Source organism: Netta rufina, assembly GCF_964035555.1.
Source record: "Netta rufina genome assembly, chromosome: 4".
Classification (NCBI taxonomy): Eukaryota; Metazoa; Chordata; class Aves; order Anseriformes; family Anatidae; genus Netta; species Netta rufina.
The window spans coordinates 27,366,456-27,392,843 of NC_140127.1; the positions used below are offsets into that span (position 1 = coordinate 27,366,456).

At 33.7% G+C, this 26,388-nt stretch overlaps 1 protein-coding gene across 4 annotated transcripts in view; it reads left to right on the plus strand.

Moving 5' to 3' along the window:
- SPOCK3 (SPARC (osteonectin), cwcv and kazal like domains proteoglycan 3) overlaps nucleotides 1-26,388 on the plus strand; it is a gene marked incomplete at both ends in the record, with an annotated part of 194,012 nt that overhangs the window by 122,294 nt on the left and 45,330 nt on the right. For all 4 annotated transcript variants that reach the window (XM_084285422.1, XM_084285423.1, XM_084285424.1 and 1 more), the window contains one exon: nucleotides 13,809-13,923. In XM_084285422.1, the coding sequence (XP_084141548.1) occupies nucleotides 13,809-13,923 (115 nt within the window). The remainder of the gene's footprint in view (nucleotides 1-13,808; nucleotides 13,924-26,388) is intronic.

Consider the following 26,388-nt stretch of genomic DNA (forward strand, 5'->3'; position numbering starts at 1 on the left):
CTTCTGTCATACTGTTTTAGCGAGCAGTGGACAGCATTCAGTGCTGTCCAACATGCATTCAGTGAAGCTAGTGTATCTGTGGATGAAGTGATGGCTGGTATGCTTGGAACAATTCACATTGTGCTATATTGCAACCAGAACTTCAGAAAATGGTGCAAGAAGAAAAAAAAAAATGGTCATACATCAGATGAGATTGTTTTTAGTGAGATAAAAATGTGTTTTCATTGATCCATGGAGTATACTTTATCAGGTTAAATGAATCTTTACAGAAGTAATGGAAACTCTTTTTGGTAATTGTTTAAATGTTTAAAATCTAATACTAAAAAATCAGGTGTGAGGCTGTCTGGTTTTCCAGCTTCTGCTAGCAATGTGTTTTACCAGTAATGCTTGAAATTTTATCTGGAATCTTTAAATTTATGGGGTAGGATAGGATATTCAAAAAAATACTAAAATCAGACAGAAGTGTCAGAAGGGTGACTCACTTTATTTAATCCATTTTTCTACTGCTAAAATTATATATTTTATATATAATTATATATAATATAAAATACATGTATAATATATAATATATATAATCATATAATATATAATATATACATATAATATATATAATTATTATATATATAATTATATATAATTAATATAGAAAATTATATATTAACTGATCTCTCCTTATCAAGTGCATCCAATAAATAGCTGTGAAAGCTTTAGGGAATGGAAATCAGCTTAGATGACAAATTACTTTATAGAATGTTCAATATTTTGAAATTCTGAGCAGGTCAGTATTTCTCAGAATAGGATGACATGTTTATACTACCAAGAATGGAATTTGGCTCCCTTTCTTCACTTCCAGAATACTATGTTTGTTTAGTGTAAAACTATATATTGGATTTACATTAAAATATACATAAAATTTAATACTTCAATAAAAATATTTTTTTTTTAAAAGCTACTTTATGGACTGTAAAATGTTTTCTTAAGCCTTGATTTATGTAATGTTTTTACATTGTTTTTAACACATTACGTTTTCTCTACAACAGAACTAGGCTGGAAGGACAAACTAATAAAATAATAGGACAAATTGACAGGGGAGAGTGAAACTACTGTCAGCGTTTAATATTTTTCATATCACAGTAGCAGTATACTATTAAAAATAATGTAGAAAGAACTCAGATTCAGAATCTATTCATGAAAATCTAAGTTTGCATATTAACTGTCAAGAGTCAGCCAGTAAAACAAGAAAAATAAAATAGCTTAAAGTAAAGTTCAGATGACAGTTCGGATTTTGGATTTCTTAAACTGTTAAGTTTCATTGAAGATATCAATAGTTATCTGGAGATGAAATAACAGTTTTCCTCTGAGTGGCTTTTAACCAGCAGCAGTTAATCTTTTGAAAATAGTATTCAAAATGTTCTTATTGGACTTACAGCTGAAATAATCAGAATCATTTTGCCACAAGGCTTAATTTCAGCCGCATATACACATCATACATCATCTGCAGACAGAAATGGATAGAGGCTGAACACAGGAGTTGCTACTGGTGTAGATATTCTGGTGGAGTGGTGGTGGTGAGCAGATAATAGTTCTGAAAAGAAACCGACAGAAAGATGGGTCTGGAGCATTAAGAGACAATAAATAATGTTCTTAAGTTTGCATAGCCATTTGAAAGATTAAGGTACCTGAGAAGGCAGTGGAGAAGATGATGATGAATTGCATCAGTTGCAAGGAGGGAATCAAAAGGTTATCTTAAGATTTACCATGCAGAAGTTCATTAGTAAGCCTGGTTTCAGTGGAAAGAAAGATAAAGAAGGTAGTAATTGGAGAAGTAATTAGGTGGGATTAGAGGATTTTTTTTCTGTGATCATGGGAACTTTTGGTCATTTTTTTGTCAAAAAAAAAAAAAAAAAAAAAGGGAAAAGAGGGAGCAGCTAAAGGCACTGAGGCACTGACCATGAAACAAGATGGTGTCAAGCTAGGGAATGAATTTTGAGTGTTAATAGCAGACAGTAAGAATGGTATTAAAGAAAATGAGATTGAAAGTGTCAAATGACAAAAAATAAAACTGTGTCAGGTCTTGGCCCAGTAAAAGCATTTAAATATTATAGTAATAATTCTCTGAAAGAAAACCCCAAGGAGTGTGCTAGTGTAGTAGTAGTTATGGAAAATAAATCTAAGCACTTTCTAGAAAGAAGTCCAATGGCACATGGAGTAGCCATGGAGGAGAGACATGACTACCTAAATTGTCTGCTACACAAGGCAGGTGCTCCAAATATAGGACAAAATGGAAGAGAATGTGTCAACAAATACATTTTTAATTTTCCTGTAGATTGTATCACAGAAATAAGTAAGTTTAAGATTAAAATGGGTCGTTTTCCTAAAATTATCTTGTAGGATAAAATATGTAGCTACACAACAGTATCACTAAAAAAAAAAGTCTTACGAAGAGCTCTAATAAGTGTTGGTTGGCTGTAATTTATTTCCCTTTTCTGAAAAATCTTTAATTTTCTTAAAAATTAATTCTATTTTTCCTTCTAAGAAGGGTTTTTAAGCAACATATATGCAGCAAGCATGAAAGAAAATGTACTTAACATTACTTAGCCATTTTGTTTTTCACTGACAATTATCAGAACAGTAAGCATTTGAAAAGCTACAGAACTGCAAATGAAGTGAAGATGACTAGAGAAAGTGTAATTATTCAAATTAAAATTTATTAGAACTTGCGATTAAATTTAGTAATCAAACAGAACAAAGTGTTCAGCTTCTAACAAAAATATTTTTACACACTGTTCATGTAGGTCACATTAGCACTTAGCACAAAACTGAAATGACTGTTAAACTTCAAGTAGTAACATCATTAGACCAGCATTGCAAAGAACTAGTCACAGTGTCCCAGAGAAAGCAAAAAGCCTCAGTCCTGGCATACCTCTCAATGAGGTATAATGTCTGTAACATTTAAGAGTCATTGTACAAGGCTCACTATTTGGCATTTGCGATTTTGAAAAGCTCACATTGAGATATTGTGGACATGAACCAATAATCATATAGCTACAACTCTAGTGAAACTACATTCAGTCCTATTAGCATGATTCAAATATTCCTTCACATTTTCAATATTGCTGATGCTTTAGTATGAGAATGATGTTTTTATATACAGAAGATTATCTGATCAAAATTACTCTGTAATTCAGAATTTTAAAATTATTTTTGAAAGCAGGAGGATGTGTGTGTAGTATTCCATTTTCGTGTGTACCGACCTTATTTGTTTTTAATATGACACATTTAACATTCAGCATTGTGAAACTAACATTTCATTCCAGCTCAGGCACATTAAATGTATAGCATTAAAGTAATCAAACCACAATCAAACCACACAAAACTGTATTAGATTCAGGTTTTCTAATGTATGGATGTTGCAATCCCCAGTAACCACATTCACATTCCTCACAAATAAATTTCAGATTAAGTTATCCAAAGCCACATATGGAAACATGAATCCAGAAGATTTTTTTTGCTCGTGTGAATTTTACAATACTGAGTGTGACTGTGAAGTTCCTCTTTACTTCAGGATTCTTTGGATGAAGCACTAGTTAACACCCTCTACCCTCCCTCATAAAAAAGCTAAAAAATAAAAATAAAATAAAAATAAAATAAGTAAGGAACAGACAATGTTCAGAAACTTTCTGAACATTTTAGCCAGCTCTCAGACAAAATCCGTAGGTTTTCATGGTAATATGGAGTCCCTCAGGAAACCTGCCTTCTTTCTACCTTCAAGAAGTGGTTGTGTTCTAACCTAATTTCAGTTCATTTATAGCAAGACAAGAACTGACCAGCCTGTTTACTTACATATCCAATGCCTTCTAAGCTGTTTTATGCTACATTTACAAGCAGCAAATAATAGATCACTTTTCTTCCACAAATGCCAGGTTAAAACATTCCTTGCCTGCTTGACTTGCTTGCTTGTTTTTCAAATGAGTACAAACAGATGTACTTTTGGATGAGATATTGAGTAAACTGGAAGAAGAATATGAAAGTAAAATAATATAAAGAACAGATCTGGACATTGATGTAAAACAGATGAGAGCTGAGAGAAAAGGATCTGAAAAATATGATTGAGCATCAAAGGTGTATCTTCGTATTATAGCAAAGTTCCAGGAAAAAACAGAACATCATAGGCCACCATGGACTTACTGGAACAGAAAAATAAGTTTGCTTAGCAAAATCTGCCCCTCTGTCCCTTGGAATGTGAAGTATGAAGAATTGGCTTTGTGTTGACCTAATTTTAATCCGCATGTTTGACAGAGTTAGAATATGGAACACTTCACACATCTTATAAAGGTATTAGTAGAAAGATTTGGGCACAATTCTGTGTGTCTCTACACAAGAAATATCTCTTTGAGTTCAAAAAGAGATGTATGTAGAGAAAAGCTGCCATATTTTTGGACTATTAACACCCACCTGTACAATAAATAGGGTGTTCCTTACCTGGCAGGATGAAAACCATTATGAACATGGAATTTCATGAATGTCCTACAGTAATAGCACCGTGTAGCCTACTATTTCAGGCTTTTTAATAATTAAATTCTAGTATTTTGAATTTAAATGAATCCTAGCATACTTTTTTAGGTAGGCAAAAAAAAAGTAGAGATCTGTAGAGGCAATGTGATGGAAAGAAATCTGAGAATGCTGAGGTGTCTCTAACTACTGATAAAAAGGAGCAATGCAGCGCATTGATCTGGGTTTCACCTGAATATAATTATACAGATTTATTTGGTTTTTTTCCTGGTTGACATGGTATAGTTTAAATATCTTAGACTTGGACAGTATAACCTATCATGGACCAACCAAGTCTGTGCACATTAATTTAATTATTTTTCCCATAATTAAAGACTAATGAGCACACCCTTTGGATGATATTTCAGCTCACATATAATTTTATAAATATTTCAACTTAGATATAATTAGATAAATTGAACTTGGTTAATTAGTACTACAATCAGCCAGCATGGTTTAGGAAACTATATCATATTAAAAATGTGGTGATAATGCATGCTAATAACCTGTAAGCAGATCTTTTCTTTTGTAATAAAAAATTCAATGCTTTTACAAGCCATTTATGTCTTGCTATAAGGTTTTATAGCTTTCTCTCTACTCTTATTTTACCATTGCCATTACTCAGAAATTTTCATGTCAGCTGAAAAGCATTGAAGTTCTTGACAGATTTTCAACCAAAATAGTCTGCTGTTTCTAAGATGATTTAGGAGAATTAAATGTTTTCACGTTTTTAACTTCTTTTTGAATATTCATTTTCAACTTTGAGGTGGGAACTTGGAAATGTAAACTGAGTTTTGTCTGAGCATTATTCCTTCCTCTGCCTCTCAAGAAGTTTTCTCCAAATTACAAAACTGAATGCCAGAAACAAGGTAGATCAAGGGTCTCATGTACAGATTTGAGTGATGTTCTGTGCATCTGTATCTTGTCTCTGATAAAAATGATGCAGAATTTTGTGATAAGAAGCTTGAAGTGCTGGAATTTGGGCTGTATGAGTGAGGGCTCTTAATAAGAGATGATATTAAGAGTATAGCCTTAAATATACCTGTGCATATATGTCAGAAAGAGCAATTGTTAATATTGAACATGTTTATAGTAAGCTATTAGTCTATTTTTAAACTGCATCAGTGTTTATAATTTGAGAATAAGCCAATAACAGAAAGTACAATATAGATGGAAGTAATATGGCTTTATATTTTTACCCCTTTTGCTATTTTTTTTTTTTTAAGAAAAACTCACAACTCTCTAAATATTATTATTATTTTTTATATTTAAAATATCTTGTCTTCTACAGAGTTATTGTCTTCAAGGGATATTGAAATACTAATTTGGAAATGAGGTAACATATTACATTGTTCTAGACAGATTTTAGACAGAATACAGATTTTTATTTTTTCATTTAAATTGTTTTCTCTAGTTCATAGCTTTAGAAACAGTTTATCATCAGTTCTTTCAACCACAAAAGATTTCCTTTGCTCAGGATCTTGGTTCATTGGCAGGGGTACTTTTGTTCTCTGGTGAAAATGCTAGTTGCATGTCTTTATGGTTAATATTTCTTAATGTTATTTTCATTTTAAACAGTAATTTATTTGCTGAAAGGGGTTTTACCCAAACTCCTATTGTTTGGGTAAGTAACGTGATTTAACAGGTTAAAACAGGTTATTAACTGTTTTCACTTTATGGATGTATATAGCTAAGAGTTTGTAGCATATGAACTAATGATTATGAGCTGTCTGAATTTAATTATTCATCAATGTATTTTTTCTTAGGCATGACCTGTTTAATTTTAAATGTACAGAGAAGTCATGGACCTCTAAAGAGCTCTCATTATTCAGATTAGGTACAATTAAATGTGACAGTTCTCTTTCAAAGCTGAAATATTTTTTACAGTTGCATAAGTGTGAGTTATTGATTGTCTAACAGGTAGTTTACTAAATGCTCAGCATTAAATGGGACAAGTGTTCTGGAAAGCCTTTTTGTAAGTGACATACTTCATCCCATCAAAAATTCTAGAAGACTTTAATTTACAGTCCATTTTGCACTGCAGATTTATGTTTATATCATAGAAAAGGGTACATTGACGTATCTGACCTAACTTCAAGCTTTCAATGCCAAGGACTAAAAGCAATATTGAAGCACATAATGTATGCAATATGTATACGAGACTGAGGTGAATGCTCTGGCAGGTATCTTCAGTGTCTTGTGTACTGTCAGGGTGTACCAGATTTGCCTTTAGCTGCTCACTATGTGAAGGAAAGGAGAAGTTGTAGGGAGTATCTGAAGAGTGCTCTAGTGCATGAGCTGCTTACTTGCCAGGAAAATTGCATGTATCCTTAATACTTGTCTTTAATTAGTTTATTTAAAAGCTGATAGATAGATAGATATTCCTGACAAAACAGAAGAATACTTTGTGGAAGAATACTTTGTCACTGAAGTAGCACTCTTAAAAAGGGATAGAATTAAGTGTATGAGAAAAATCCAATTGGTTACAGACTGTGAAATGCCAAAGCTAATGTTACACAAGCACTGTTTGTTATTCTTCTTAGGTGGACAAATAATGTAATCTTATCTTAATTTGTTACTCACTGTTTCTTTCCCATTTCTCTTTCCTCACTTAAAACACAGAATGGCCATACATCTCTCTAATCAGTCATTTGTTTTCTCTGCACTGTTCAGTGCAGTCTTAAGTCTTTGATCTGTGTGGCTACTGTATAATAAACTAAATTCCTCATCTGTTTTAAAATCTTTATTTCCTGTAGTTTCTGAGAGGTCTGCAAATAGTAACTAATTTACACTGTCTCATCACAATCATTCTGTGTGATATGGGAGTGTTGCTTTACAGATAGAAGACTGTTGCAGATAAATGAAAGACGAAATTATTTGTGAGAATTTGATGTCCAATTAAAGGATCATCTTTTCATGTTTCACATAGAAAAGCATTTATGTATTCAATTCCTATTAATTTTAGTTGGATCTAAAATATTTAGCATGTTCTCAAGTCACATCTCAGGTTTTCAAGAGCTCAGGGAAGCAAAAATACAGACTTAGTGCCAAACAGAAGAATTTTGCTGAAGTAAGTTATCTAACATTCTTGGGCCAGCATAAGCATTAATTTCCTTCTCTTTCATGTGGTCTCCCTACTTAATTCATTACACATCATGCAAGCAGTAGTCTCTTGATACTGAGCAAGTTTATGCTGTACTTTCTCATTCAATAAGTTTCATCTCATCTGGTTGACCCATTTTCTCAAAGCAAGACAAACTACACAGGTGTCATTCCTGACACTCTTATCTGATCCTGTTTGTAAAGATCCCAATGATTAAGATTCAATAAACATTTCCAGCAATTTATTTTAATACCTCACTACCCTTATTATTAGAAAGTCTTCCTAATATCTAATCTGAAACTCTTCTGCAGCAATTTAAGCTAATTATTTCTTGTAACTTTCATCATGGTACTCTCTTCAAAAATATTTCAGATGCCTTTTCTTTGACAGCTGTTGTGAGAATCCTCTTTTCTCAAGCCTGAACATTCCCACTCCTCAAGCATGTTTTTCACCGATGCCATTTTCTAGGCCTCTAATCTGTTACCCTCCCTCCCCCTCCCCCCTTTTCTGGACTTTTTCCAGTTACTTCCTGTCTTATTGGAAAACTTGTCCTGAAGCTGGACAAGATGCACTATTTTAGTGCTTGCCAGAGCTGTGTGCATTTTACATGTTTTGCAGGGTGCAGTCCTGTTTATGTATCCTGATATGGCATTTTTCTTAAAGATCATAAAGTTTATAGAATTGTAGAATGGCTGGGGTTGGAAAGGACCTTAAAGGTAATCTAACTCCAACCCATTGCCACAGGCAGGGACACCACCCACTAGATCAGGTTGCTCAGGGCCTCATCCAGCCTGGCCGTGAACACTTCCAGGGATGGGGCATCCACGACTTCTCTGGACAAGCTGTTCCAGTGCCTCACCATCCTCTGAGTAAAGAATTTCTTCCTAATATCTAATCTAAATCTTCCTTCTTTTAGTTTAAAACTCTTCCCCCCTTGTCCTATCACTATCACAGTGTCATCATTATTGACAATTCTCTCTCTCTCTCTATATATATATTTTTCATTTGCAACAGAATTCTAGCCGGTTGTTCCACAGCTTGTATTTTAAAGGTTATTATTACGTATACCTGAGAGTGGAACAGCAGTTCTCTGTATTTAATTATATATATTTCTTTAACCTGCGATAATAAGAGTATTTTATTCTATTTGTGTATTCTAAAGTTATTCTAGACTCTTACGTGTCTGGATATGTCAAGGATAGCTTTCATTTCATCTTCTAAGACATTAATGAAAGGACAAAATAGTTCTGGATTGTGATAAACCCTTGCTAAAATCTACTTCCAGTGCAGCCTTCTATTCTAACTGTAAGCCATTATAATCAACTTACAGTATGATTATACAAATAGCAGACTTACCACTATGGCTTACAAAGTTGCAGTGTAAGAGAGCATGAAAAGCCTTGGTAAAATAGAGGTACTTGCAATCTGTTATATCTTTGTTTTCTAAAAACTGCCCCAATAGAATAGATAAAGCTAGATCTGTTACAATTTGCCTGATAAAACCTTGTGGCATGGTTCATCTTCTTTCTTCTAGATGCCCACAAGTTGAGTATTTTTTTTCTGTGTGATTTCCCATAAATCAAATTTAAAAGTTGTTTTTCCTACAATTCCTGAGGTCTTCTTTTTTATTAATTTTCTTCCTTTCTCATTCATTTCCAGTCTAACCATGCATTTTCTGTCCATTAATATTTTTCAGTGGCTACAGGTTTGCTCAGACAGTTCTTCATGTGTACAAGGGTGTAAACATAAAATCTGAAATTTGAAAATTTCTAAGTTGAAAACTTCTAGACTATATAAATATTCTCTGAATATTCTTTTTTTTTTGCTCCACATAGAGGCTTTACCTCTGTATATGTGATACTCATGCTGACATACTACTCCTTTTTTGTAGCGGTTTCTTGTGTATTTTCAGTCAAAAAGTTTTCCCAAGTCACAGGTTTTCTCAGTGTCCCTCCTGTATATACACACACATACTGTCATTCACACTTAAAATTAGATAAATTGGTCACAAGAACATGTCTGGGGATTTCTTAAAGATGAATATATATGTATAGAAGTGCATGATATTTACTTGGACCTCAGTTTACAAATACAATGAAAGTTGAGATTGTTTTGGAACTTACTGTAAAAAATAAAATGTATTCTGCCCTTTTATTCATGCTAATCAAATGCACACAAATTTTATTTTATTTTATTTTATTTTATTTTATTTTATTTTATTTTATTTTTCCCTTGAGTTTTCTTTTTTTTCATTATTTTGCCATGGGAGAGAAAATACTATATATTTTTTTCCATTTTGGGGTGAAACAAGGTTCTTGGTACATGCAGTACAGAGAGATCAGTTTGGCAGCTGTTGAAGGGTAGCTACATTGGAATGGAAGGTAGCAGAGCTTAATGAAATATATTACTGTCATTTAATCTTTTCAACTCTGTAAGAGTAGTTAGAAGAACAGGGTTTATGTATATGTATATATGTATATATAATTGTTCCAGAAATATAACTATTCTCATCTTTACTGTAATAACAGTAAAGCTGCATGAGTCATGTCTAAAGATGACATACATTCTTTGATGTTCTTCCCGCATATTTTAATTGCTTGTCTCTAGTTCACTAAATATCTACTTTGGGCAAATGTTGGAGAATGTTGGATCTATTTAAAACTGAGCAGGTTTTCAAACAGGCAGAATATAAGTAAACAAATTGCATCTTTCTATGGGAACCTTGACAGTGCTGAAGTGAGGAGCTTTTCATCCTGAAATACATTGCCAAGAGACCCTGACGTGGTACATATTCTTTGTCTGTATTGAAACATTTTTTTAATCACTGTGTAGCATATTTCTTTGAAGTCAGAAATACCTATTCTTCTGTCTTGAAACAAAATGTGAAAATTCACAGTTGAAATGTCCATAGAATTAAACATAAAAATGAGACATGCTATAACTCCAATGTAGAAAACTGATATGCTAAGAGGAAAAAGGAAATCAGGAAAGAGAAAAATTATATATATTCATAAGTAAAATGGATTTTTTTCATACGTATAAGGCATTGTGGTGAAAATAGCGCACGTAGTTAACGGTTTATAAAATCAAAGTTAAATAAGGAATATTATAAAATCCAACAGATGAGTTCATTGAAAATTGTGATGACGTATTCTCCCCATGTAAATAATAAAGCCAAATAAATTGCAATTATTTTATTGCTATATATAACATTATACTTACTAGTTTTATATTCATGTATTTTTCTGCTGTTTCAAGCAGTCAGATATTTTTTCCCACAAAATTAATGATTTCGTCATGTTCCCAACACTTCCTCTACTAGTAGTGTAATACTACTTTTCCTTGTGCCCTCATATACTATATGCCACAGTTTTTTATTTTTTTTTTTAATGAATTTTTTTTTTATGTTACTTTGCTGCCAGTTCATTGAGACTAATGTTGAGGGATATCTTAACTTGCCTTGGTTTAATTGAGCTGCCTTTGCAATATCCCAGTGTATTGTCGATTCATGGAACAAAGGCAAGAGGTTTAAACCATAATTATATTCCTTATATAATTAGCTGTCATTAGCTGCTGATACTAAATTGTCAGAAAAACCTGTTGATTTTTTTCTGACTTTTGCAAGCACTGTAATTTTGCTTTGTTACTGGAGATGGGGAATGTAACTCTGCTGCCTGCTTGTCAACAGAACGTGTTCAGTGAATATATAATTGTAGCAGAGCTGTGAATGGGAATGCTGAGTTAGAAATGTTATGTACTGACCTTGCACTCCCTAGCTGGGACATCAGGTCCTGTGACAGGTGCCAGGCATTGTTTTTGTTAACATTTAAGAGGGCTATGTTACTTTCAAATAGAACCAAGGATATACTTTAAAGAAAAATAAATCAGAATGACTGAATGCACATATCATACTTACCTTGTTAGCTGGAGCAACTTCGAAGTGTTTACTAGTTTCAACATTTGAGTGAAACAGAAAAGAAGCACCAGAGTCTTAAAAAAAATAATAAAAATCTTGCATCTCAAAAATGTACACCTTTGTTTTGAGTTCCTCATGTTCTGATTCTCAGTATATTATTATTATTAATAACAATAATAATGATAATTTTATAATTCCAGTTTCAAATGGTGGTCTCATTAAGTTCAGTCACCAATGGGAGTATTATTCAGTGCCTAAAGCTCTTTTTGTAAGTAGCCTAAATGCAAAGTATTTGTAGGTTTGACTCTTTAAGATTGAACAATAAAATCTTCATATTTTAAAAAAGGGAAGATATCTCTTTTCCACAAAAATATTTATTAAGTTCAGGGTATGATTTATTCTACCAATGCTGAAGATTGTCTCAGGTATTAAAATATGAATTAGGTCATGTGCTGTCTGGAAAGAGGTCTGGTGGACATCATGGCTAGTCAAGCACTTTCCTGTACAGTTAGGCATACTGTACGTAGCCATTTTTTTCATAGTCAACTACTGTAGAGAAGGCAAAGCTGGTTTCTTTGCTTTAATTTTCTTGTCCTTTATGAGACATAAGTCATATTTGTACAGATTTCAATTGGAACAGATCTATTCTGCTTTTTTTATTATTATTATTAGAATTAAAGATTGTTTTAGCCTCGCTCCCTTTTATCTATGCCTTTTACTGGAAAAGGTTACATGTTCAGAACTGAGCTGAGATGATTATTTTATGCAAATGCACAAAATTTCAGGTATTCTTTTCTCTCTCATAATATCTCTTCTTTTTTGTATTGTAAGTGGTTCAAAAAGGTATTCTTTCAACATGGTGGTGAAGTTCAGCTGGTGCTGGGTGGAGAACTGCATGACAGTGTGACAATGTTGTGACAAGGTTAGGAGTTAGGTGTGACAAGGTTAGGAGTATTAAAGGTTGATAAAGTTCTGTAGAATCCCAGGGAGGAGCTGAGTTTAGGCAATTACATCTGTATGCTAGTGAAAACGTGCGATATTTCAGCAGGCTCTTTTATGTAACTGTAATGTGTGCCCCAACCTGTTACTCATTTTTAAGTGAGAGAGAAACTTAAACTTTAAGGTTTACCAGAAATCCTCATAATTGTATAATAGAATTGTGTTAATTAAACTGACACTGGATACCAAAACAGCAGATGAGTCAGGGAATGTAAGGCAAAAATTCTTTTGAAACTGTTTTTCTGAAGTTGTGTGATGCATAGAAAACACTGTCATGTTTTTATTCATCACTTGAAATGGTTTTGACTCCTATACTTTTTTGTTTTATGTCCTTTATCTGACTAATGAGGCATCTTCAATCCTTTGTTCAAAGATGAAATGTTCTCTATAACCATCCTCCTTTACCATCTCCTCTTTCCCCTTTTTCACTTTCTCCTTCCCTTCTACAGATTCTTAATTCTCCTTTTTTCCTTTATTTTTGTTTGTGTTTTTCCTGATTGCATGTTGGTAAACGATCCTACGGATATATCTGTATATCAAGAACTTCTTTCGGAATAACAGTGCAGTTTTTCAATACGAATGTCCATATTTATAATAATGTTATTTTTAATAATGTTTATATGAACAATAACTATAGTGGCTTTATGTGCTTGAAACAACAATACCATTTCCTGGTTAGATATAGTTAATTTGTGTATTGTTTTTGAATCAGAGCTATAAATATACAGATCAGAACCACACAAAATGAATCTGTTTCCATATTGGAGAAGACTGACACTGTCTAGAATAGCATCAGCCACAGATTTCTATTTTATTTGTTATTGCTTTTCATTAAAATACTGTCATTTTGAAGGTAGATATTAATTCAAAAATCCAGTAGCGACTCCTTTAATTGCTTCCTATCAATAATGAATATTGATGCCTTATATATTTGCTCATATAACGAAAATGAAACCAGTACAGTCTAATTCTGTTTGGTATATGTAACCAAATCAGTCTAATGACAAAAGTGCATTCATACTTGAATTGAGCCTGAAATTCCAACCAAATTAGGGAGTAGAACTTTATACCTTTAATCAGATTCTTAGTACAAAGGTAGCACATACAGCAGAATTTTTCCTAGCATCTATGTCTAGTGACATTTAAGCACCTTATTAAAGATTCCTTCAAAATACTTAAGGATTAATTTATATTATAAAAGATGTTTATATTAATGATAGTGATTTTCTTTCCTTACAGTGCAAATTAGACTATCAAGCTTGTGTCTCAGGAAAACAAATCTCAGTGAAATGTGAAGGACGTTGCCCTTGCCCTTCTGACAAATCCACAAGTACAGGGAGAAATGATAGGAGAGGTGAGTGATGATAATTTGTATGATATTTTTAACATCTCATTTCTAGAAGGAAATAAGATTTGGTTCATAGAACAGCACAGTGATCACAAACGATTATTAAAAAAAAAAAAAAAGTTTTATTAAAGGGTCTTTGCAGTGGCTTTTGAAATTGTACCTACAATAATACACAACTGTGATTTTCAGTGAAGCTATTTTAGTACAACTTATTGTTCTTTTATTACTCTTTAGTACTCCTCAAGATACCTGTAGCTGCACTTAAGACAGAAAAAATCATTCCTTGCTCCTTACTGCTTTCAACTGAATTTTCAATAAAATGAAGTAATAGAGGGAAAAAAAGGCCACTTAAAGTCCTTATTAAAGCTTATAGGAGCAAGCAGTTGCACTTAAACTACAGAAATATTGGTAAAGGCTGTCATATAATAGTGAGTTCTTTGAAAAGTAGACAGGAATAAATCAGCTTCCTTTTGGACCATGCATGAGATTAGGCTGCAGAAAAACACAGTTGCTTAGCACTACTGCTTCTTAGCCACTGGTGCAGCTGGAGAAAAAAAAAAAAAAAAAAGTGGCTAAGCACATTTATATTTCACTGATTTTCAGGTGACTTTGAAAGGTTGTTGTTAAACAAAACAAGATACAATCTTTGGTGCTCATAAATAAATCCATCATAGCATGAGGTTTTAGGCCACCATGGACCTGAATGCATGATTGGAGGTCAGCATTTTGTATTTCTTTAAATTTCTTTTCTAGGTGTATTTTTTTCTCCTTCCTGGCTAGTCACACCTGTGATGCACAAATTTGTATCCCCATACATTTCCAATGTATCTTCATTGGAGATATACTAAATGTAGTTTTTGAACATTTTCTTTCCCTATAGCAACCTTTTAAGAACAAAAGAAACCAGGACTGCATTCCCGGCTTATGTTAACATTAGTATTTTATTATGCTAATCTATTAAGCTTGATGTACTATTCTTAATTTTTCGTGCCAGAGAATCGTTATCACTTCTATTATAGCTGCTGCCAAAATGATTTTTTCTCCTAGTTTAAAAAATGAATGAATATTCTTTGAACAAGGAATAAAGGTGAGCACTGTGAACATTGAGCTGCGTGCACACAAGCCGGTTAATAAACTTCTCCGAAACATCCCTTTAGGTCAGTCTTGGTATTCTGTAACATTATTGATTGTGTATAAAAAATAATTAAATTTGCGTAAGTATGCTGAAAACTCTCTGCAAAGCAATATAGCCTTGATAGTTTTTAAAACATTAATTTACAATTTCGTGTAAATAAATAAAGATTAACCTGTTGTTTACTCTTATTGCCTTCCTGAATTTAAAACATTGTGGAAGAGACAGTCATATGCAGTTAATGTGGCCCCTTTGATAAGACATAGAGTATATAGTATTAATGAGGTTGTGGTTTGCACTAGCAACAATTTCTTCCTTTCCAGCAGTGATCGAGGGATATTTGCTTAAAAATGGGCATGAACTGAAATTAAGATTATCAGATGAAAAGTATCTCTCTGTGAATAGTAGACCTGTCATTCTTTTAGCTTTTGCACATGATATAATTATCCTCATTTTTTACTAATATCAAATTATCATTTTCTCTATGTTAAGCTGTTTCACCTGTTACAGGTGATATTTTTTATCCTGGTGTGTGTGTTCTTAAGCAGACTATTTTTGGTATTCCTGTTAACATTGAAAACAACCTATAAATAAACTTTATTGGCTTCAGCAAAATGGAATTGTTTTTAATTAGTACTGGTAGGAATGAACTCTTGAAGATTTATTTTGCCAAAGGATCAAGATTGCTTATGCTTAGTTATGCAAAAGAGAAAGAAGAAAAAGCCTATATTAGTATAGGAATTAACACTAATCCTGTGCTAACAGATTGTTGGGGCAAGCAAAAATCAGGGCTTTTCCAGCTGCTACGTTTTACTGGAATATTGAAATTTGAATATCATTACTTTACAAAGCTGAAGGACAGGTGACATGAGAAAAATGAAAGTGAGCTGACTGTCATTACTGAAATTTCAGCCATTATTGTAACTGAATACAAATTTTCTGCTTAAGAATCCAATTATTTTCTTTAAATTGAAGTCTGTTAAGTGTTCTTGGCTGTGTATGCACCTGTGAATTGCTTAGAAATTTGACAAAATCAAAGAGGCAAAGTAAGATTAGTGCTTCAGTTTCAAGGATAACTTAAGTGAGGGTTTCCTAAAATATATCCCTGATCCAAAACATTTTTTTCATTTGTTAAGGTTGATGAATTCTGCCCTTTTTTATTTTTTGGTGTATCTAGGAAGCAAGCATATCTATGAACTTCCACAAAATACTCTCGGTATGAAAGTCTATACTCCTGTGGGATTTGGTGCATCCAGGTCAAACTGGCTTGTACATTTGTGCATGAAGGGATTTCACAGAGTTAGTTTTCATTTTCCTAAGCTCTTCTATTTGTTGGTTTTGTTTGTTTTCTATTGGTTAAGTGGGACTAGAAACAAGGAAGGCTTCTGTGACACTGTCCGCATTTTTTAAGACTGGGGAGACTTCTATCCCCTTGGCAGTACCTGGGCACCATTTTTTGCTCTAGACATTACGTATGATCCTTTTGTGCTGAGGCAGTCTAAGCCCTGTCTTTCACCTGTCATAAAGGATGGTTTTTGCTAGTCCTGATCTTCAGTCTGATGATCATACTAGCAAATATGCACGATGCACAGTGTAGGCTTACCAACTATCACTAGAATGAGGAGATTAAAACATTCAATGGGGTAAATGTAGATGTTGCACTTGTTTTTTAAGATGTACAAAATCACATTAGTCTTTGATACTGTTAATTCTGCACAGCTTGTCTGCATTACCCTCTAGCAAGTCCATTGTCCATCCTCCCACCCATCCTCAACTATCTAGAAAACAAACACCAAGTCAATCCTTTTTCTGCTTTTCTCTTGGGTATAAAGCATGATTATCCTCCATACTCCACTATCTAAAACGAGGAGGAGATTGTACACTAGCATCTGTGCTACATAGCATCTGCAATTATGTTCAACCTGTTCTGTAACTGCCATGAATGAGATAGAGTAAATGAAAACCTGCAGTGCATCTGGATAGCAGGATTGTTCACAAACCATCAAGATTAGAGCTTTTACCATATTTGATTTCATCTCACTCACTCATGTGCACACACAGTGCTACTTTCACTAGATCTCAATGTGCCTTCCAAGCTGAGAGATCACTGCTGACTTAGGACAGCCATGTAGAAAGTCCTGCTGTGCAGCTGCTTGCAGTTACCTGTCTCAAGTGGTTTGGCCATGGTGTTTGGGAATCCCCCAGCGTTCTTCTCAACACACCTCTTTGACCTCCAGGATCTTTACTCATTTCCAGGATCTTTCCACCACCCAGGATCTTTCATGGACCACTTCTTTCTGGAAACTTATTATTCTTATCAGGATCCATCAGTCCCTACCACACTGTTTTCCCAGCCTAAATAGTGCAAAGGCACATGTGATCATCCTCCTAATTGTTATTTCTGTCCCATGTCTCTTTATTTAATGGAGAATAAGTGACATGCCACTTTTGTTTAGTACAGGTTTTATCAGTATTTATGCCAGTCCATACTGATTGCATCTAGCTTTATGCTTGAGGGTTCAAAAGTTTGATTTTTAGGCATTCACAGACACACACACAGATTTATCTTCTTCCATGTTAGTGTTCACAGTTTAAACTCTTTTTGCAGCTACCATAACAGCACATTTATTTGAGGTTTTGGTTTCATGTAGTACTTTACAATTCACCAGCCTTCATCTACTCTTTCACTAAATTACAGTGTATTATGAACCTCTTGGCAGTTGGCTATTTTGACTTCACTTAAGTCTTCATTTTCTTTCAGCCAAGTTAAAGTTAAAATAATAACAGAAAAATTTCCTTAGGAAAAATGTAGTTAGTTAATAATAAGGAAGTAGAGGCATAGGAAAAAGGGCTTTTGTATTAGAATGTTTTCTTGTCTCATTAACAGATTTTCCTTTTACTTAGAGTGTTTCCTTAAAAAAAAGTTTTGATTTTTTTAGAACAAAAATAGTTTTACTGATTGCTCTTTTGTCATTAAGTACTTTTTACTAATTTTTATTTATTTTTTATTTTTTTTTAGCCATGTATTTTCCCAGCCAGTATTAAGTAGCAGTAAATTCTTAATTGGATTCTTCCTGATTGTCTAGTCCAGCACTGATTCATGTTTGATTTGTATCAATTTGATTTGAAGCCTATGACTAGATGCTCAAGCAGAAAATACAGTATAACAAAAGTACATATTGCCAACATCGCATTCTTAAGGAAAAAAAAAAGTTTTAACATATGATTACAAGAGGTGGGATGAGAGAGTGTTCTCAGAAGTTCTGAATTCATTTCATGGCTTTGGTACAGGAATTCTACTATCTTCTTAAAAAATAAATATTCCATTTTGTAATAATAAGTTGTTAATAAAGGCATGGAAAACTACAAGAACAAGAAGTTGAACAAACTGTATTTAGTCACAAATGAACTTCATGCTTAGCAATAATATTCTATAATGCACGTTAATATATTCAAAATGCTTTTCTCAGATGTGTGAATTTCCTTTGATGTTAATGAACACCATTAATGATCATTGCAGTTGCATAACTAAATCAGAGATACCTTGGCATGATCCCAGAAGCATTAAGGCTTTCTTTCTAGTTTATTTAATGTTGCTTTTGTTATTTTGAATTTTTGGTGAAACGTAAAATGTATCTCTTCAGAGCAATATACTCATATTCTCACATAAGTATGTACAATCTATTCAGTGAACACAACAACAAATTGAAGCCTGTTACATTTTATATTTTTAATTTTTGAATATTTATTGAAATGGCCCTCATTCAGGAGACAGCTGGTGTTACTTCATACTTTTCATTATATGTGATGTAATTCAAAAACTGAGACATTGTAATGAATAAAGATACTCTTATCAATATGTTCCTTAACAAAAACTTCTAGATGCATAATGGAAAGTTTCATTTTTTACTCTCTTATACAGCATAAGTAAAACACAAAGGCAAAAAAGATATTGTAAAATTTGCACAAACTTCTCTACTTTGATGTTAGTCCAGCTTTATTCAGTGACTTTGTCAGTTCTAATTTTAATGGCATTACTCTGAAAATGTATCTTGGCCCACTGTACTGTCTTGTGCTGCATTAACTTTTTTCACTCAGAGGGTGGTGAGGCTCTGAAACAGGTTTCTCAGAGAGGTTGAAGATGCCCCACCCCTGAGGTGGACTGAGTTTTAAATCACACCCCAACCTCCAGAAAATAAAAAAGGAGGATCCAGACAATAGCCCTCTGGAGTCAGCTGTAGCAGTTAAAATTTCTCAAAAGCTGCAGAAAGATGCAGAGAAATGAATATGTCAGTCCTTGAAAGAAATTGTCCCTCATCCATTCAGAAATTGAGATAGATTATTCACTGCACTCCTTGCATCAGTAAGATTTCCTTACTTAGCCAAGACATTTCCTTCTGTTTCTCCTTTACGTGTTAAGTAGATTATATGGAGGCCTACTTACTAAATAAATTATATATATATATATGTATATATAATGCAAATAATATGAAAAACAAACAGGAGGTAAGATTTTCTTGCTGGACTGTCTTTTTTTCTTGTCTGGACCAAATTCCTAGTGCACGTCTTTCTATCTCACAGCACCATAATATGATATTAAATTTGCTAATGCAAATGACAAAATTCCAGTACGTCTAAAGACGTAGTCCCCATAAAGATACACTTGGCATTTCTACATTTACAGGAATGTTCTCAATAAACATGTTTTGAATGCCAGGGTGGCAGATGAGTGTATGGCTGACAACTTTAATTCCGGACAAATTGCTTTTAGGGGTATCTGAGAAAAACAATCAGTAGTCAGCTGGATAGAATTTACTGTGCAGGAATTTGCTATACTGATATCGGAAAAAAATTTTTCCTTAAATCCAAAAAGCTTGGAAACCAGTGATCTATGTCTATCTTCTAGGGCTACAGTAACACTGATAAATGTGTCACGACATCCCCAGATTCCTGGTTTCCCAGAACCTTACTATAGTCTATATTATGGATTTGACTGATGTGTGCTATAGCTCCCTCCTGGTTCATGTCTTTGGATGTTTTCTTCATGGAAGCAAGGTTGGGATTCTGTCCCAATATACAGTCAAGGTCCAGCTGAAACATACACTCAGAACTGGTTGAAGGTCGTGCAATTTAGACTGAAAAAGGTGTAATACTGTGGGTAATATATTAAATATTAATTTTCATTAGCTACCAAAATAGAAAAATTTGCTCACAAAAAAAATGTTGAGTGAATTTCTAATTAATTCTATAGTAAGAGATCACTTGGTATTTTCAATAAAGTATCAGAGGTAGGCATATTTGTGAAAGAATGGGCTTCTCTATATCTGATCATTTAGGGAGCACAATATAGATAACATAGGAAGCTGCTATAAAGTTTATGCTCTTTAAGTCTGAACTTTTGGTAGAAGGAAGTCAAAAGGCAACACTGCATGCTGAAAATATTTTCAGTTAGCGTATTTGAAAGACTAATCATAGAACATAAGTGCTCTCTCAGCTGCATCCTATTTTACACTGAATACTGACGAATTGTTAATTACTGTGAGGAGATGATGATAAGTAACGGTAGGATTAAAGATGTTGTGGAATCTGTTACATTCTATGTGCATTGATGCTTGAAAAACAAATATAGGAACTTTTTTTTATTTTTATTTTTTGACAAAGAGCAAAGCAGCATTCCCCCAAATCCTCTTACTTTATTTACATACCAGCATCCTCTCAATGCATGACTGCATCCATGCTTCATATAGTGCAGGTGTAGATGCCAAAGAAGAGCTTTTGCTCCCTTTGCATGAAAAGAGAATGTTGAATGTTTTCCAGAGTTCACAAATGCAGAGATTTAGGGCCAAAACCAGCATTTGTGATATAGAGAAGGAAATAGGAAGAGCCATTATAAGAGACAATAAGCCAAAATTCCCATCTCAAAGATGAAGAAATTCATGCTGTGTGGTCAAGGTTAAAATTTAACTATCAAACCTCAAATAAAGTGACCCTTCAAATGAAATATATGCTAGGATGTAGTGCTTTGTAGTGCTTTTTACTAATGCACTGTGATGTTTGAGGTATTTAGAAATATACTAGTATGTTTTAAAATATTTCACAAAATATCTAATCATAGCATCTAATTTTACAAAGCCATACTTTTTTTCAGAAAATATGTGATTCCCCTATAAAAAGAAGTACTAAGAGAAGTGTGCTGTTTTTCATCATGGAGAAATTAGTCTCTTGTTAACTGTCTCAGATGAATATGCACAATAAATGGAAAAAGAGTCTTACTTAGTAGTTTGGAGGCATAGACAGAGGAACATTTAATACATGTTAGTTAAATTTGCCTTAGGTAATAGTGAGCTTTCCAGTCGACTGTTTTTCACAACCATGTATTTGTAATTCAATAAAATACTTTGTTATATAATTGCTAGTGCAATTCTATGGAATGCAATATTAAATGAATGAAATTCTCTATACTTCTTTAGTTGCTTAAATTTCATTAGAAATTTTTGATAATTTCCCTCAAAATAGTTTTTAATGAAGCCAGAAATGCATGTGTACAACTATCAGTGGAAGCTTCAAAACCAGAAATTTGTTTCATTCATTTGGGTATGTATTGTCTGAGAGTGATGTTACTTTCTGGTCTAACCACAAAAATCAGATCTGGGCTATTATTTTCTTTCTTGCCTTTACTACTGCGGTCAGTGTGAATGTTGCCATTTATTTAAATATAGATAGACTCTCACGCTGTGACTCAGTTAGTTTTAGAGGAAAAGACATCATATGTAGGAGAGCATTCTTACTCTGCTGTTGTTTTTGAAAACTTTTGTGATTTTAAAGAAACTACAGAAGTAACATGTACATGTATTATTGTATATCTATTTTAGTTCTTTATAGGATATTGACTTAGCAGTAAATGTCCACTTTGCTTTTATTGCTTTTTATACTATAATGCATAGTATTCACTTTTAAATCTCAAAACAGTTCATCTTAGACCTATATTTGTCCAGGCATGCAAGCTGAAACGCTATTTTTCACTTTGCTTAATTCATCATGTACTTTTACAGTAATTGTGAGCTGTAAGTATACATTATATGTACAACAAAGCCATTTGAAAGTAAAGAGAAAATTGATGCATTGTAGATTTTTATGCTTTGATATTGGGTCAGGCCATTAAGAAAGTCTTTTCTTTTCTCTGTAAGATGTATATAAGCTGCCTTGTAGACCATTTTTACTTGATCTGTAATAGGAAGCGCTATTGTTTAATCAGATTCTATTGCTTTAGTATTATTATATTTTAGGAATTTTTTTTTCCCTAAGATAGGAGAGTAATAATCTTAGCGAGGATTCATTTGTATCGAGAAATTATTTTCATATCTGATATAATATAAAGGGAATTTGTTAGCACAATAATATTATATTAGTCTATCTGTAAAAGACTGTTATTTCATATTCATTAATGTGTTTGTGTAATATCAGAAGCTTAATGGAACAAATTGTATTCCTTCAATGTTAAGATAGATTTTCTTTATGAACCTTTTGTTGATTCATAAATAGAATTTGCTTTCACTTGAGTGACACTGAGAAAAGTACTGTTGTATTAAAACTTAAAAAAAAAAAAAAAAAAAAAAAAAGGGCTTCTTCACCCAAATTGGTAGTAGTCTAATGCAGTGTGGTGTGAAATAAGAGAGAATTTATTTGGAATGAAAAGGTGTTTATGGCCTGTATGCTCACAATCCCCTGACTCCCCTATCTAGCTTGTGCCTGAGCAAACCATGTGTGCAGTGTTCCTTCCCCTGTAACCCAGGGAAGGGCTGGTAATGAGAGGGGTACAGGATGCTTGCCAGGTCTTGTCTGTGTGTGATGTAGCAAAGCACACCTGGACTTGGCAGATGGGAAGCTCGAGGATCTAATAGTTTAGTCAGATTAATGAGACCAGAAGGTAAAATGTAAGAAATACTGAGGGCCTGTGGCTGTGTTTGAAGAGCTGGGGAAATGGAGATGTAGCTGTGTGACCTGTTGTTAGGTTGAAGAGATTACTCCATATATTATTTTTGCTTCAAGTGTTTGAGTTTCTCCTGTAATTTCAAACTCCATTTTTGGTATGAGTAGGATTTCAGACCTTTTACATGGAATAGGACAAGAACAAGGATATATTCATTTTGTTTTGAATGCCTTTATGATTAAAAAAAGAAAGGTCAGATTGGTTAGGTCATTAACAAACGACCTTTAAGCTAAAAAGGAAATATAAAAAAAAATCTTCCTTTCCATTCTTACAGGCATTAGAGTATTTGGGAATAAGGAATATAAATAAAAGGATCCACAGTAACTAAATCAACAGAGGAGTGGCCAGCAGTTCAAAGGAGGGAATTGTACCCCTATGCTCAGCCTTTGTGAGGCCCCACCTGGAGTGCTGCATCCATGTTTAGGGCCCTGAAAGATGTGGACCTGTTAGGGTAGTACAGAGGAGGGATACAAAGATGATGAGAGGGCTGGAGCACTTCTCCTGTGAAAACAGGCTGAGAGAGCTGGGTCTGTTCAGCCTGTAGAAGAGCTCCAGGGTGATCTTATTGCAGTTTTTCAATATTTAAAGGAGTCTTATAAAAATGCTGGAGAGCAACTTTTTGCTTGGGCAGATAATGATGGAACAAGGGGTAATGGTTTTAAACTAAAAGAGGGGAGATTTAGATTAGACGTTAGGAGGAAGATCTTCACTGAGCGTGTGGTGAGGCACTGGAACAGGTTGCCCAGAGAGGCTGTGGTTGCCCCATCCCTGGAGGTGTTCAGTGCCCTGGGAAACGTGATCTAGTGGGTGGCATTCCAGCCCATGGCAGGGAGGTTGGAACTGGATGACCTTTAAAGTTCCTTCCAACCCAAGCCTGGTTCTGTGAAAAAGAACTTTTTATTGTTTTCAGGATTAAGTGAAATCCTTAGAAGAGATTTTTTGCTGAGTGTTGTCTACATTTCAACAAGCTAACACTAAATGGAAACCTGGGATATTACATACCTATTGCTGGAAATAATTCTTTGCTTACAGCTCCATCTTTGCAACATCAGCCTTCTCCAGAACAGCTTCCTCTTTGCCTTTTTGTAGGGCTGCTTTGTTATTTCCAAGTCCTTCCATTTGTAATGACTGCTTTTGGAATTTTGGATACTCAAATCTACAGATTGTCAAACTCAGGTATATCAGGTCCCCAAATTTACATTTATATGGAAAACTCTTCAGATGTCAAGGCTGTGAAAAGCAGTCCTAGCCTCCCATGTTCTGTGCTTTGAGATATTTCTTCTGTTACCAGCAAATAGACATGTAATTATAGATCTGTCCCTCTGTTAAAAGCATTGGAATAATATGTTGTTCTCATTTCTAAGTACCTAAGATAGTGTGAGTGCTACATTTTTGCACACTGTGTGGGTATTTTCATCCTCAGACACCACTGTATGTCCTGCAGCAGCTGAGCCTTTGAAAATGAAAGTGTTATGTTTGAGGGCAGAAGCACAGGTGGGATTTCTTTGGCCTTGTCCATACTGTCCATAGGGAACACTTTTGGAGTGAACTTTCCAAACTTTGTCTCAGGTAAAACTATTTGGTTCAGTTTAAATAAGTATATGAGAGTGAACTATCATACATGTAGTGGACGATGCACTTGAGGCTTAGGATTTATTGGCTTTTCTTTTTTTTTTTTTTAATCCTTAATTTTTATGGACTGTTCAGGCAGAACCATTTAGACATTCTGGCGGTTTTAATGTAAAACTTTACAATGACAAGACTGAGTTTCATTCAGAGTTGCTTTCTTCCTTTTTGAAATAAACTATGCTCTATTCATATAGTTTTCACAAGCGAAAACAAACTTTTTAGGATATTGCTTTTAATTGATTTACTATGGAAGTTTTCATTAGCCTGGTTGATTTTTTAAATTTCCTTACCCCTTGTTTTCTATTGTAAAATAAAAAAGGAAAGTTCATGATTGTTATGTGTTTGAAGAAGGCAAGTTTTATCTTCACAGTAGATGATATCGCAGCATTGTCCTGTGGTTTTCTAGCCAAGAATATTCTCTGTGTGTGCTGCTGCAATTTTAAGAGAGGAGAATTAGACAAGTCATCATGATGAAAGAAGATAATTAAAGCTGTTTAATTTTGTGTTTTATAATCATTAAGTTTAATGTAGGTCATTAAACAATCCATGAACAATTTCAGTATTAGAGTCTCCAAAACATGCAAATTGTTAAAGTTTAGCCTGTGCAGCACAATAAACTCTATTAAACTATTTTAGATAGTCATAAGAGAATGTTTTTTTGTTTGTTTGTTTTGTTTTGGATATATTCTTTGACTTCTTTGCTCTATGCCAACCAGTACTTATGGATTATAAAGTTGGAAGCTTAGATACGGTTCAGACCATTAATATTATGTTGCATTTCATTATAATGGCCATAATTGCCTTAATTATGTAAATGAAGGGGCCTTGCCAGTTTTATGATACATTAAAGGCTTTAGAAGTGTGTCACAGTAGTTCTATTCAGAGTAAATAACCAAAGAGATGTAGATCATATGCTAAGTATCTGGATTTACATTATCTTTCTGTTTGTGCAGTGTCTGAATAAGCCAACAACATGCTGCTGTGTTTGAGTCTCTATTACTGGCATGATTGTAATGTTTTTTTTTCACTGATACTATTTTTATACCATCAATATGCAGTTCCATTTAAAAGTGATTCATTGCTCATCAATGGGAAATAAGTGCTAGAAAAATACTTTACTTATCAGATGATAATTTTAAACTAGGTTATTTACCCCTCCTGCTTATTTTTGGAAGATGAAACTTATGGTGGCAATCACAACCTGCTGCCAATCTATTTTGTGCTGTAATCATGTCAGCTTATTGGATGCTGAAGCTATAAGAGATCATTAGGAAACTCAGGAATGGAGTGATGGTTCAGTAGCATTCTGAAGGAGTGTTGGGTCAGTGAGTTTCACTGAGTTGTCTTCAAGTCAAAAGTAAACCAACTGGTATTTAAAGAATGTGCCATTTGCAACCAGTTCTCAGTAACAGTAATTGGATTTTTAGTAGTTTCATTTCCTACTTATTTTACAACTTCAATTGGACTGTGTATGCTTTTTGTTAAATAGTTGTAGTATCTCTAATATGAAATGATAATTTTTGAAATTTGGGAAAACTTTGACATTTTCTTTTTGAAATCCTTTAAAACCCAGGGATTAAAAATTATGTCTTTGGCTGTTTTTGTCAATGCTTCTGTAGTTACTATACTGAAATGACAGAAATAAAATGGAATATGATAACACTTCCTGAAGTATTATTTTTATTACATTTTTATGATTCATATTAGATCTCAGGAAAAA